The sequence below is a fragment of the Schistocerca cancellata genome, chromosome 2 (assembly GCF_023864275.1).
Source record: "Schistocerca cancellata isolate TAMUIC-IGC-003103 chromosome 2, iqSchCanc2.1, whole genome shotgun sequence".
NCBI lineage: Eukaryota > Metazoa > Arthropoda > Insecta > Orthoptera > Acrididae > Schistocerca > Schistocerca cancellata.
The window spans coordinates 458,860,348-458,875,260 of record NC_064627.1 but is presented as its reverse complement, the minus strand read 5'-3'; the positions used below and the strand labels follow the sequence as shown (position 1 = coordinate 458,875,260).

The window sequence follows — 14,913 nt, the reverse complement described above, 5'->3', positions numbered from 1 at the left end:
ATCCATCACGGTAGTCAGTCCGTTGTGGTGGGGCTGCTATGTACCCTATTGGTTGTAGTATCCTGACTACACAGGGATTGCTCTGCTGATGCCTGCACCGTTAACTCCCCACATATGCCAAGAAGTAAATGCCTGTCACTCTGGGGTATTGGAACTCCTGGCAATAGTCATCCAGCCAGGTAGCCTTTACCGTGGCTGGGTGGCGACCTGGGGAGGGCTCCTAGTCAGAGTGGGGGGCATCAGGGCGGATGGTGCGTGATGAAGCGCACCACACCATCACTTTCTGGTGATCAAACGCCAGCAGTCTCTAAGCATACCAAGTCTCAGTACAATGCAAGGAAGTATGATCCTAAATCATTCCCCTCCCTGGCCTCACCATGGGAGGAATGCCAGGCTAAGGTTGGCAGCGAACCTTATTCACCCCAGTACCTTGTATGTACTGATGGGGACTCCTTTGTCTCAATGTAGCCTCAGTTTTTGTAGAGTATTTGGAGGACAAGTTTGGGGAGGTGGAGGGCTTGTCCAAAGTGCAGTCAGGGTCAGTCTTGATAAAAACAGCATCCTCTGCCCTGTCACAGGCATTACTCGCTTGTGACAAGCTGGGGGATGTTTCTGTTACTGTCACACCTCATAAGAGCTTAAATATGGTCCAGAGAATTATATCCCACAGGGACCTTCTTTTGCAGTCTGACAACGAGCTGCATGCCAACTTAGAATGACGAGGAGTTCATTTCGTCTGGCATGTCCATCAGAGTCCGAGGGATAATCAGGTTGCCACCGGTGCCTTCATCTTGGCCTTCAAGGGTGACACATTACCTGAGAAGGTCAAGATTATAGTCTACCGCTGTGATGTCAAGCCATATATCCCCTCCCTCCCCCCCCATTGTGGTGCTGTAAGTTGGGCCATATGTCTTCCTGCTGTACTTCCAGCATCGCACATTGAGATTGTGGACGTCCATCCCATCCCAATACTCCTGTGCCCTGCCTCCCACCTGTGTCAACTGTGGAGAGCATCATCCCCATGCTCACCATACTGCAGATTTTGCAGTGATAAAGGAAAATCGTGGAATACAAGACCCTGAACTGACTGGCCTATACTGAGGCCAAGAGGAAATTTGAGCACCTAAATCCTGTGGCTATGACCTCCTCTTATGCCGCCGCTACGAGAACAGTTGTTGCCCCATCAGTTCCACGAGTTGCAGTCGGCTCTCAGAGCCGGAAGACTACACCTGCCTCCTTAATGGTGGTGGTGGTGGGGGGGAGGCACTTCCCTGCCTATTTCTCCCATAGTACCTACTTCGGGAGCACTGTCCCCCCAACCATCGGGGCCACTAGTCCCCACTTCTGTGCTGGAGAAGCACAAGTCTTCTTCAGCTCCTCTCACTAGGAAGGGGTCCCTTGTGTCACTCCCGTCCCAGGTTTCTGCTAGTGGGAAAGATGACACATGCCAGTGACTAAAGTGCCCAAAAGCAGCTGGTTGTAGGGCTTCACGATCATCCTCAGTCCCAAAGACTGAATCAGTGAAGCCCTCCTAGCCAGAGAAACCCAAGAATCAGCGAGAGAAATCCAGAAAGAAGACCCCCAAGACCAAGGGAATTGCAGTGGCACCCACACCACTGCTGCCTATAAGCTCTGTGTCAGAGGTTGAGGTGAAGATTCTGGCGTCCGCTGCGGACCGAGATCTCGCCAGATCCACAGACACAATGGATATAGCCTGTTCAGGAAATAAGTCAGTGGCAGCAGGTGACCCTGTGGTGTAGACTACCTCATTGAGTGTTTCATGCCTTCCAAGTCTCATGATCACATCATACGCCAGTGGATTTGGGTCAGTTTTTTCCACCACCTGGCTGAGCCATGGCAACTGTTGAGCTTAACACCTGCTTTCTGCATTGCCCCATTGTTCCTGGCAATGTGGACCCCAGCCCTTCGTGCCCACAGGGGATATTACAAGAACTGTAGCAAACATAATAGAGTGTTAGGTGGAGTTTGCGTTTATGTCCTGAACTCGGTATGTAGTGAAACTGTGCCTCTTCAAACTCCTCTTGAAGCTGTGGCTGTCAGGATACGAACGACGCAGGAAATAACTGTCTGCAACGTATGTCTCCTTCCAGATGGTGCGGTACCCCTGAACATATAGGCTGCACTGATTGATCAACTCCCTAAACCCTTCCTACTTTTGGGAGATTTTAACACCCATAAGCCCTTGTGGGGTAGCATCATGCTTACTGGCCGTGGCAGAGTTGACGAAAATTTACTGTCCCAACTCGACTTCTGCCTCTTAAATGCTGGGGCCACCACATATTTCAGTGTGGTTCATGGTAGTTACTCGGCCATTGATTTATTAATTTGCAGCCCAGGACTCCTCCCATCTATCCACTGGAGAGCACATGACGACCTGTGTGGTAGTGACCACTTCCCCATCTTCCTGTCACTCCCCTGGCACCATGTCCATGGGCTCCTACCCAGATGGACTTTAAACAAGGCAGACCTCTGCTGTCACCATTTAATCTCCCCCACATGGTGCCATCATTGTTCTGAGTGAGCAGGTCACTACAACATAATTTCCGCGGCAGAAAACGCGATCCCTCATTCTGTAGGGTGCCCCTGGCGAAAGACTTGCTTGATGCTCGCCGGAAGTCGCTGAGGCAATTAAAGAGCTTCAGTGAGCACTACACCGACATAAGCGGCACCCTTCCGCAGAGCACCTAATAGCCTTTAAGCAGCTCTTTGCCTGCATTCACTTCCTTATAAAACATCGGAAACAGGAATGTTGGGAGAGGTACACATTGACCATTGGGTGCCATACATCACCTTCCAAAGCCTGGAAGAAGATCAGACCTCCTTTTGGGTACCAGACCCCAACTGGTGTCCCTGGCATTAACATCAATGGCGTGCTCTCTACCGACGCAAACGCGAATGCCAAGCACTTTGCTGAGCACTATGATCGAGCCTCTGCGTCGGAGAACTACCCCCCAGCCTTTTGCACCCTCAAACGGCAGATGGAAAGGAAAGTCCTCTCGTTCACTACACGCCACAGGGAAACCTATAACGCCCCATTTACAGAGTGTGAGCTTGCACATTGCTCTGACATAGCTCTTCAGCTGGATCAGATCCACAGTCGGTTGATTAAACATCTCTCATATGACTATAAGCGATATCTCCTTGTCATCTTCAACCAGATCTGGTGCGATGGCGTCTTTCCATCGCAATGATGGGAGAGCACCATCATTCCAGCGCTAAGACCCTGTAAAAATCCGCTTGATGTGGGTAGCTACTGGCCCATCAGCCTCATCAACGTTTTCCGTAAGCTGCTGGAACATATGGTGTGTCAGTGGTTGGGTTGGTCCTGGAGTCACATGGCCTACTGGCTGATGTTGTTGATTTAAAGCATACAACACGACCTGGCGACATCATATCCTTGCCACATTGTACGAGTGGGGTTTGCGGACCCCGCTCCCGATTTTTATCCAAAACTTCCTGTTGCTCCGTACTTTCTGTGTCCAAGTTGGTGCCTCCCATAGTTCCTCCAATATTCAGGAAAATGCCATTCCACAGGGTTCCACATTGAGTGTATCTTTATTTTTAGTGGCCATCAATGGCCTAGCAGAAACTGTAGGACTGTCAGTTTCACCTTCTCTGTATGCAGATGACTTCTGCATTTCGTATTGCTCCTCCAGTACTGGTGCTGCTGAGCGGCACCTACGGGGAGCCCATCACAAGGTGCAGTCATGGGCTTTAGCCCATGGCTTCCTGTTTTCAGCTGCGAAGTCATGTGTCATGCATTTCTGTCGGCGTCGTACCATTCATCTGGAACCTGAACTTTATCTTAATGATGATCCACTGACTGTAGTGAAGACTTAACAATTCTTAGGACTGGTTTTAGATTCACGATTGAGTTGGCTACCTCACCTTCGTCAGCTCAAGTGGGAACGCTGACAGCACCTCAATGCTCTCCGCTGCCTGAGCAACACCAACTGGGGTGCAGATCACTCTATGCTGCTGCAGCTCTACAATCAATCCAGCCTTGACTATGGGAGTCTGGTTTACAGTTCAGTGGCGCCCTCAGCATTGCATTTCCTCTACCCAGTGTACCACTGTGGCATTCGCCTAGTGATGGGAGCTTTCAGAATGAGTCCAATGTCCTGGTGGACACCAGAGTCCCTCCAATGCGGATCCCATATGCACAACTGCTCACCAGTTATGTTGCACACATTTGTAGTTCTCCCGAGCATCCAAATTACCGTCTCCTTTTCTCACCTGTGGCGGTTCATCTCCCGCATCGGTGGCCCAGGTCACGGCTCATGATTTCAGTTCGTGTGCGATCCCTTCTCTCCGAACTGGAGACCTTTGCTTTACCACCTCTACTTGAGGTCTATTCACGTACACCTCCATGGTGTACACCTTGGCCTAAGCTTCATCTGGACCTTTTGCGTGGCCCTAAGGACTCTGTTAACCCCGCCACTCTCGCTGTCACTTCCTCTCGATTCTTGACGTGTTCCGGGGCTCTGAAGTTGTTTACATTGATTGCTCGATGGCTAATGGTAATGTTGGCCTTGCCTATGTCCACAGAGGCCATACTGAACAGCATTCCTTGCCCACTGGCTGCAGTGTATTCACAAAAGAACTTGCGGCCATATCTCATGCACTTCAGTACATCCATTCCTGTTCTGGTAAGTCGTTTCTTCTCTGTTCTGACTCCCTGAGCAGCTTACAAGCTATCGACCAGTGCTACCCTTGCCATCCTTTGGTATCGAACATCCAGGAGTTCATCTCTGCCCTGAAACAGTCCAGTCGTTCAGTGGTGTTTGTATTGACCCCAGGACACGTTGGAATCCCAGGCAACGAACATGCTGACAGGCTGGCCAAACAGGCTACATGGAAACCAGTCCTGGAGATGGGCATAGGCACAACAGCATGCACAACAAACTGCGTCTTGTTAAGGAGACTGTGAAAGTGGAGAAGTCTTCCCTGCAGGCTTCTTGCAGGGAATCAGTTGTCCTTTGTCGACTCCACATTGGCCATATGTGGCCGACACATGGTTACTTCCTCCGTCAAAAGGATCCACCTCAGTGTCGCTGCGGCTCCCAAATGACAGTCGTCTACCTCTTGCTGGGCTGCCCACTTTTAGCCACTCTGCAATGGACTTTTAACTGTCCCAGCACGCTACCTTTGGTGTTGGGTGACAATGCCTCAACAGCAGCTTTAGTTTTACGTTTTATTTGTGAGGGTGGGTTTTATCATTTGATCTGAGTTTTAGCGCATGTCCTTTGTCCCTGTGTGTCCTCCACCCAAAGGCTTTTAGGGTGGACGTTTTAATGTGTTCCAGAGTAGCTGGCTTCTCCATTTTTATTCTCATGGTCAGCCAGCCATAGTAATCTGCTTTCTTGTTTTTAGTCTCCTCTCCCTGTTTCTTGCATCTCTCTGTGGTTTTCTTGTCCTGTTGTGTCCATTGCTGTGTTTGTTATCCTTCTGTCATTCTTCTGGTTCTTCCTTTCTACTGTTATGTGCCATACATCTTCTTTGTTTTCTTCTTTCTCTTGGGTAACTGTTCTACTGGGAACAAGGGACCAATTCTCAATCTTGTGCAGGAGTGAGATGACCCAAATAGGTTCTATCAGTCTCATCTTGCCTATTTATTTGTACTGTGCCATTTGCAGTGTTCTCAAAAGGGAAAGGAAAAATTCAGAGACTCTGATATCAAATGTAAGAAAAATGTTTACAGTGTGCAATGGTCACATAACATCAACAATGAAATAAAACATTGAATTACTTGCTTTTCAGGAAGCAAGAATGTGCCCTGATTTCTTAGGTTATTCCAGCACAACTGATAACTATATTTCCAGGTGCCCATCTGAGTTGACACTTCTATTTTAGTGCAAAACATTTTAATAACTAACTCAGTAATCTTCATCAAGTGCTCTCTCTGTAGGTAACATAATTTAACAGATCAGAATCTTCTTGTTACAGCCTGTAATATTACAGCCACAGCAGTGTCTTTATAGGCAGGTGGGATGAATTTTTCTTTGTCCTTTCATAGATATTCATGTAAATGGAACAAGTACCAAAAACAAAAATGAATGATCAAGGGTTATGCATGTCAAAACTGATTATAAACAGTGGTGTACACCAATAATATCTCACAGTCTGATTGGCGTCCAGACAGCGAGGCATGCACAACCACTGCTCATGCACCTGATGAAGACTACTAGGTCAGTTGTCACATTACTGTGAGTAAAATGGAATCATAAACTTGTCTGGACACACAAAATATACTGCCTCTAAAGAACAGTACCTTTAAAATTTAGAGGAACTATTGTTTTAAATAATTTCATTTGTATAAAAAGTCCTAGTAGCTGTTTGTCTTTATACAATATAATGGAAACAAAGTTTGAAAATTCTGCTGAAGTTTCCTATGTCAGTCTATCAAGTACCTATTGGTGCCAGTAGATGACACATTCAGCATATCAATCACATGACTTCCCGAATTTGGTGATTCCAGGTAAAAAAGAAAGTTGTATTCCAGCAAGGTGTAGGACATTATTTGCACCATGATAAACTTATGTGACATCATTATGGTGTGTACATGCTGAATCTTTTCTTTCTTTGAATGTGAAAAACTATCAACTTCACAAAAAGGACCTAAAAATATGGATTATGAGCAGTAAATTCTCATGTGTTCGCCTTGTGGCTTGGCTGGTTAAATGCTTTTATGCCGGTTTACAGGTTCTGTGTTAGAACCAATCAGCAGTCTGACTTTTTTGTTCAAAAAATGTCAGCGAGTTGCACCATGGTGCAGAGTGCATACTAAATTCAATGAGGACAAACTATAGATACCAGTCAGGAAGCAACTGTGCGTATTAGTGTATTCTGACGTGTACAACATCCAAAAACAGTATGGCATCACAGTATGTCTGCTTTCATCAAAAAGCAAACTAAAAGGAGCTGTATAATACAAATATTCATTACAGTGACCTTGTAAACACTTACATAAGTTTCATAAAAAGTACTTATTGCAACACACAGCAAAATTATTGTCAAGTCCAGATTCTTTTTACTGAAAATTTGTAAAGTCTGTCCTGATGTATGTATTGTGTTATTTATAAAATAGTAATCAGTATTTACCTTTAAATTACATTCAAAAGTAAGTCAAAATTTGTGTCACTTCAAGCAGTGCCATGCATTGAGCACTTCTGCTATTTTTTGTTATCATCTACATATGTGCATTATGAAGGTAGTATGGATATTCATCACAATACTACAAGCAAAGTGTTGGCTGTGGAGTAAAATACAATGAAGATATTAAACTACTTGGAAAAATAAACTCTATGGCATGCTATGCCCTTCCTAATAGGTACATTATGTTTCGTGAGCCAGGGCAAACTGTTTTGTTTCTTGTTCCACATAAGGAAAGCACAAGGGAACCCGTCTCATATCATTTAGCACTAGTGATGTTTCCAGAATGATATTTTCACTCTGCAGCAGAGTGTGCGCTGATATGAAACTTCCTGGCAGATTAAAACTGTGTGCCCGACCGAGACTCGAAATCGGAACCTTTGCCTTTCGCGGGCAAGTGCTCTCCCCCAGGCTGTGGCTAAGCCATGTCTCCGCAGTATCCTTTCTTTCAGGAGTGCTAGTTCTGCAAGGTTCGCAGGAGAGCTTCTGTAAAGTTTGGAAGGTAGGAGACGAGGTACTGGCAGAAGTAAAGCTGTGAGTACTGGGCGTGAGTCGTGCTTCGGTAGCTCAGTTGGTAGAGCACTTGCCCGCGAAAGGCAAAGGTCCCGAGTTCGAGTCTCGGTCGGGCACACAGTTTTAATCTGCCAGGAAGTTTCACTAGAGATGTTGTTAATTCAAAGTCGTAGCTATTTAGTTCATGTGTTGGATCGATAGAAACACAGTTTCTATGGATCCAACACATCTAGTTTCTTCAAGAGTTCACCCTGTGCTTTATACAACATAATTAACACAAAATCAGAACTTTGTAGGCTAACTATGGGTTTTCCTAATCATCCCTTGGGGCTTGTAAAATTGCACACAGTCATTTCATGCAACCAGGCCTGTACACTAATTGCGCTGTTCTGATGTCTTATTGATGAACACAGATTGTATCAACATTCAATATTTGTAAGAGCCTACCTCATCAGGAGACAAATGCTTTCCAGTTCAAAATCTGAGAGTTTTGTTCACTGTTTCTGCAGCTATGGTGGGTCATTCTCTTTCAGTTAATGCAAAGCAACATTAGTCTTTGTCATGACCAACACATACTGAAACAAATACTACCTGACTGACAAGGTCCATCAGTGGACTTTTCTTTTTCCTTCCCTGAGTACTTTTACACAGAGAGTACTTTATTGTTTTCCTCCCAATTGAATTACTTGACTTGAACTGTGTACTTCATAGTGTGTGGAACCGTGATGTATTTAGTGTAAATGTAAACAAGTGCAGAGATGTTCACTGTTATGCAATTCAGCATCTAATAAGCATCAGTGGAATGTTATGTGTGCACACATTCCTTGTTACACAAGTGTTTTTAGCTGTATTGCTTTTTTATAATTACACATAAGTTTTTATTTTTATTTCTAACAAACCTGTGTAGAATGTGCTATATAATATCCACTAGAATGTCAGCATGGTATAAGTGAAGTAGTCACATGGAACATGACTAAAACAAGAAGTTTTTAAAGATCAGAAGATGACAGTCTTAATTGTTGAAACCAGTCATCAAGAATAAATAGTACTGAATGTGATCTGGGCTACTAAATTTTCTCCAAAGCATTTATGGATCGCTCCTTTGTATCTCTAATTATGAGAAATTTAAATTTTACTTGAGATCTCACCAGGATAATGTCATTGGTAGCACTTGAAGCTGAATTGGTAACTGAAATTGTTATCACAAATTTTACACTGATAACCACCATTTTTTTACACTGAATCTTCAAAGTATGTTCTGTTAGATGTTTATCAAATCTCTGCTGATCCCCACACCCTGAACTGCTTACAGTCATTCATGTCAGCAGAGAAAAAAGGCTGATTCACTAATACTAAACATGCCAAGAACAGTTTTCCTACAAGGCATGGATGGCTTACGGCTGTGACCAACTCACTAACTGTGACATCTACTGGCAGCACTAGGTACTTGGTGGCCTGATGACATGACACCCAAAAACTCAGGGGCCGATTGTTGTGAGAGAGGAGGAAGGTGGGGGGGGGGGGTTGCTGCTGATGTGGGTGAAGCTAAGCTAAGACAAATATATCAAGAATGCTTACAATGAATGGCTAAGATTACATTACCTTTCTTTCCTGGATAAGCATACCATTTTAATTGATAATATAGATCATCTTTATTGCCACATATGCGGGCATTTGGTTGTGCCAGACTGTTTATTTTTCCTCCATTATGAAGACTTTCTGTTGGACAAAAAAAAATGCCATTTCTCAAATAACTGCCAAAACTTTAGAGTAATCTGTTTAAATAGCCATTATTTCTTATCAGTAACAATGGAGGACAGAAATACTTTTGCTAATGAAATAACTTAAAATGGTTTAACTCATTCATTCCTCTAATTAATTAAGACAATTTTCTTCTGATGTTTCAGATCGAAAGAGGATGGGAGCATGAAGACACACTGTATTATGTTGTGATCTATCTGAAAACTGGTCTGATGCAGCTCTCCACACCAGTCTACCTTGTGTAAGTCTCTTCAGTTCTACATAGCTACTGCAACCAACATCTACTTTAACCAACTTACGGAACTCAAGCCTTGGTCATGGTCTACAACTTTTACCCATCCATGCTTTCTTACATTACCAAATTAACCATCCTTTAATTCCTCAGGATGTGCCCTATCAACATATCCCTTCTTTTAGTTGTGCCATAAAGATGTTTTTGCCCCCACTCAGCTCAACAACTCTTCATTAGTTATACATTAAACTGCACTAAACACATTAAAAAATTATCTTGGACAACCAGTTTTGATACAGTTAATGTGGTATTATCTTACACATCCTTAAAAGTACAGGCATAACAACTGCAATGCAATTATTATTGTTTTTGAGAACCAGTAACCATAAGAGCTTTACATCAGACACAACATTATTGGATTTGATACAAGTGTTTGTAACAAAGAGAATTACTGTTTACAAATTTTGTCCAAAGGACAAGTAATCAAAAGTCAGTATTGATGAAGAAAATATACATCATTAGCATAGATTCAAATGTAGTATCTGATAGCAGTGAGACAGTTGGCCTATGCAGCAGCCAAAATTGATCAAGGACATTACAGATCCATTGTGGCTTACTACCAATATTAAAAATCTATAGAGGTGGCATGAAGCTCTAAATTGGAAGTAACAGGATTAAGTAGAATCTGAAATGAAATGAATCCAGAACAACAATGAGGAGAACTTTGCAAGAGGGCTTTGGTGCATTCGAGGACAAAACTCACTGTACGCACAACAAATTCTACTTATACAATGTACATAGTAAAGTGAATCAAGACAGTTAAAGCATGTATGTCGGTGCTTCATTGCCAGACACATGACAATAAAATTGAGGTAAATATTCTGAATTCCATTTTTCAGATTTCATTCACTAAAGAGGAATGTTTGATGGATACACAAATGGGAAGGTTTATAACAGTACAGCCTTCCCTTAGATTCATATGAAATGTCTGATATCACCTTTTTTTATGCACCAGGTGGTTTTTGGATGATTCAGTGCTTCCTGGAGACTTTTGGTTCAAATGGCTCTGAACACTATGGGACTCAACATCTGAGGTCATCAGTCACCTAACTAACCTAAGGACATCACACATATCCATGCCCAAGGCAGGATTCGAACCTGCGACCGTAGCAGTCACGTGGTTCCAGACTGAAGCACCTAGAACCGCTCAGCCACACTGGAGACTTTTGTGTGTGTTTTGGACACATTATTCAGTTCAATTAGCGAAAATACAGTTTTTTTTTATTCTGGAAGGACATATATTATTGTAATTGTCTATGGATTGTTGTCATTAACAAAATTATGTACAGGTTCCAAATCAAAATCCTAGCTGAGAAGTTGAAGTAAGAGATATTTAGTAACAAAAGTTATGAGGCTGTGGAAATGTCGGCATAAGTGGCTGGTGCCTCTGATTACCTTAATTACAGTTGATTGGTTGGTTGACACAGAGAACCTCATTATCTTGAGAAACGTCTTAAAAATTATTAACAAGTGATGTATTATCATTTGTTATCTATTTTTATGTCCTTCTCTGTAATTAATATCCTTTGTAATTACATTTCTAATTAACTCTCCAATTGTTTACATCACACTACTTTATGATTTTCAGAATTTGAGGCCTTATTTGTAATTTTTCATATGAAGCACGAGATTTGTATTGTCTTTGAATGTTAGTAACCAAATCCAAACTGTAATTGATTACATAACTAAAATAATACAAGAGACATTGTTGTAATTAAAATTCAGATTGTTTTTGTATTTAAAACTAGTCATGATACTACAAAAATTTATGTAATACTATATAGTATTTTATACCTTATAGTTTCTTTACGTTTTGTAAATTTTAATTGCTACATCAGAATTGTGCAAAATTAATAATGGGTTATTTTGAAATTTATTGAAAAAATTCTATGTAAAGCGATGCAGCGATGCTGCAAGTTAGTTGTTGAGTTGTTGTTTTTTCAGTCAGTCAAAGAGATCTGTGAAGTATGTCAGTCAGTGCTTTGTTAACGTGATGAGCATGCAGTTTAGTTGTCAATAAATTTTGTGATGTTGGAAACTGTTATATCCTTTCATCAAATGGACTCCAGGCCAAGTTAAGTTAATTTAAGTAACGTTCAAGAATATAGCATCGTTACAGATCCATGCAAATGCTGAAATTTTAAACTAGTTTCCTGTCACCTAATCAGTGATTTTAGTATTTTGATTATTATTATTATTATTATTATTACTATCATATTAACAGAATCTTCCCTCGGTTCTTGGTAGAACAACATTATAATAATAAATGAAAAGCACCAGTCTGCTTTTGTTCTACAATATTACTTTTATTGCTAACCGGTTTTTGGCTTCAGACAATGTCTGAAGATGGCCTTGTAAGCTGAAAACCGGTTAGCAATAAAAGTGATCAGTGATGTCTGAAGATGTCTGAAGATGGTCTTGTAAGCTGTAAACTGGTTAGCCATAAAAGTAATCAGTGATTTTAGTATTTTGATTATTATTATTATTACTACTACTATCATATTAACAGAATCTTCCGTTGGTTCTTGGTAGAACAACATTATAATAATAAATGAAAAGCACCACTTTGCTTTTGTTCTACAATATTACTTTTATTGCTAACCGGTTTTCGGCTCTGAAGATGGCCTTGTAAGCCGAAAACCGGTTAGCAATAAAAGTAACATTGTAGAACAAAAGCAAACTGGTGCTTTTCATTTATTATTATTATTACTATAATTATTTACAGAAAATTCTTTGGTACAATGCAGCTGGAGTACACATAATAGTTTCTGTAGTTAAATGACCCACAGTACGCTACTGTATTAATAAACAATAAATCAAAAGCTTTCTTAATCTTACATTGCCTGTATATCTAGTCTTCTGTGCTATTAAGGAGGAACAATAAAAATAACAATGACATAAATTTAGAGCAATGTTCTGGTGTCTTACCCATTTCCCCCTAACTCACGAGCATTGCAACTGTCTTTACCCTCAACTACAATTCTGTTTTTCATTTAAAATGAGCTGATCCTAGCTACCTTGCTCAGAAAGTCTCTGTAAATTAACAGTCTAAATTGTCTTCTCTTTTCTGTGTGGATTTTGAGAGTTTATCAGTTTACGGTGAGTGATAGACTGTTCTCTTAACAACATCTTGCTTCAACATGGCGACAGGTTCAAGTGTTCATAATATTCCTGTGCGCGAAAATTACAGTTCCGTAGTGAAAAACAGTCAATATGTGAATGATAATGGTGTTACAACAAAATTAAACGAACGTATTATCAGCCTACAGAAAATTGTCGAAGTGCTTCGTAAAGAAATTTCATGGCTCAAGAAAGAAAATTATGATCTCCGATCAAAACAAGGTACGTGCTACACGCGGGACTCGGTGCAAAACATTTCGCCTGCTTCCAAAAACTGGAACAAAGCTACGTTTAAAAACAACCAAGCTACGTTTAAAAACAACAAACAAGAAGTGTTAAATCGTGTGAACAATGACCGCAACGTTAATTTCGTGCATGAAAACTCGTTTGAAGTACTCGCAATTGTAGACAGCGAGGGTAAAACGAGACGTTACGAGTCGCTTGGGAAGAAAAACATTCAAGATAGTAGGCCTAAAACCACCAGTGAACAGTCTAAACACATCAAAAAATCTCTAAACAGCGATAAAGTGTCGTATGAACTTCATGACACAATACTGGTACAAAATGACCTTGAAGTACGTCACAAAATACCGATACAAACAGGCACTCAAACGAAAAACATTGTAACAGATAACTCGCATAATAAAATACTCATGCTTTCAGATAATCATGGCCGTGGACTCGCAAAGAAAATTAAAGAGAAAACTAATAGAAGTTTGTGTAGCATAGTAAAACCGGGAGCCCCACTAGCGGAAATAATAAAAACGACTGAATCTAGAGAGGTTAAAAATCTACACAATAAAGACTGTGTAATACTCATCGGAGGTTCAAACGATGTATATAAAAATGAAACTGCAAATGCTACACGTTATCTGAAACAGTGTCTGAAGAACCTCACGCACACAAACGTGATAATCGTGAATACACCACATCGACACGATCTGGATGACCAATCATGTGTAAATACAGAAATACAAAAAGCCAACTATCAGTTTGCCAAAATCTGTAGACGTTTTAAAAATGTTAAATGTGTTAATATAAATAATATAGGTCGTAGATTCCATACACAACATGGACTACACTTAAACAGTATTGGGAAAGAATATCTGGCGAACATGATAATGAAGGAATTAAAACTACTTCAAAACACCTTCAACTCAAAAACAACTGTTATACCACTATCAGTAATAGAACATTCCACAGTACAAGAAAAATCAACAAAGGCAGTCTTCTCGTCAGCAGCAGAACTGACACCGGCAGAACCTTCACCACCACCACCAACAATAAGAACAGGAGACACAGCAACAGTGGGACAGACAACAGCAGAGCCAACAACAGCAGTAGCACCAGAAACGACAGTACCAATGGAGAAGCCACCAGCTAAACCACACCCCATCAGAAGGAGGCAGAGGACAAGAAAGTACATCACTCCAAAGGAGGATTTTTTATGGTTCAGCACCAAGAGGAGAAAAAAACTGGGACAAACCGGCACAAAGCATCAGTCACTGTCAACAAAATGCAAACAAAAGATACAGGCAAGGTAAGCTGTGCTCGTTTCTCAGTCTTTCATCAAAATATACAATCTATCAGAAACAAAGTGCAACAGTTAGAAGTGGAACTACAAACTTTAAACAGTTCAGTCACATGCATTACTGAACATTGGTGTAGAGGAACTGAAATAACACTAATAAATTTAAACTCATATATACTAGCATGTCATTATAGTAGAACCACCATTAGAGGTGGTGGATCATGTATATATGTTAAGCAAGGAATTGCCTATAAAATTAGAAATGATATTAATTCTGTAAGTGAGGAAAAACACATAGAAATATCAGCCATAGAGATAAGCAAGACAGATGAGGCACAAAGGTTAACTATAATATGTATTTACCGTTCACCCAGTGGTGATATAGATACTTTCACTGCAAAACTAATCCAGATTCTAGACATGGCTTCGAATTCTAAAGGGAAGGTTCTCATTTGTGGAGACCTAAATATAAACACACAAAACCCAGATAGATTCTGTAACTCATTCTTGAATATATTGCGCT

General features: G+C 41.3%; 1 protein-coding gene across 3 annotated transcripts in view; it reads left to right on the top strand.

The window, feature by feature from the left end:
* The window catches only part of LOC126161953 (uncharacterized), a 52,670-nt gene that overhangs the window by 16,679 nt on the left and 21,078 nt on the right, over nt 1–14,913 (top strand). For 2 of the 3 annotated variants that reach the window (XR_007534979.1, XM_049918133.1), the window contains exon 2: nt 9,594–9,688. Coding sequence is in view for 1 of the 3 variants with exons in the window: in XM_049918133.1 (XP_049774090.1) it covers nt 9,594–9,688 (95 nt within the window). In the remaining 2 variants the exon portion in view is untranslated. Of the gene's footprint in view, nt 1–9,593; nt 12,032–14,913 lie in introns of those variants that run through there. The other variant, XR_007534978.1, reaches the window with a different exon arrangement.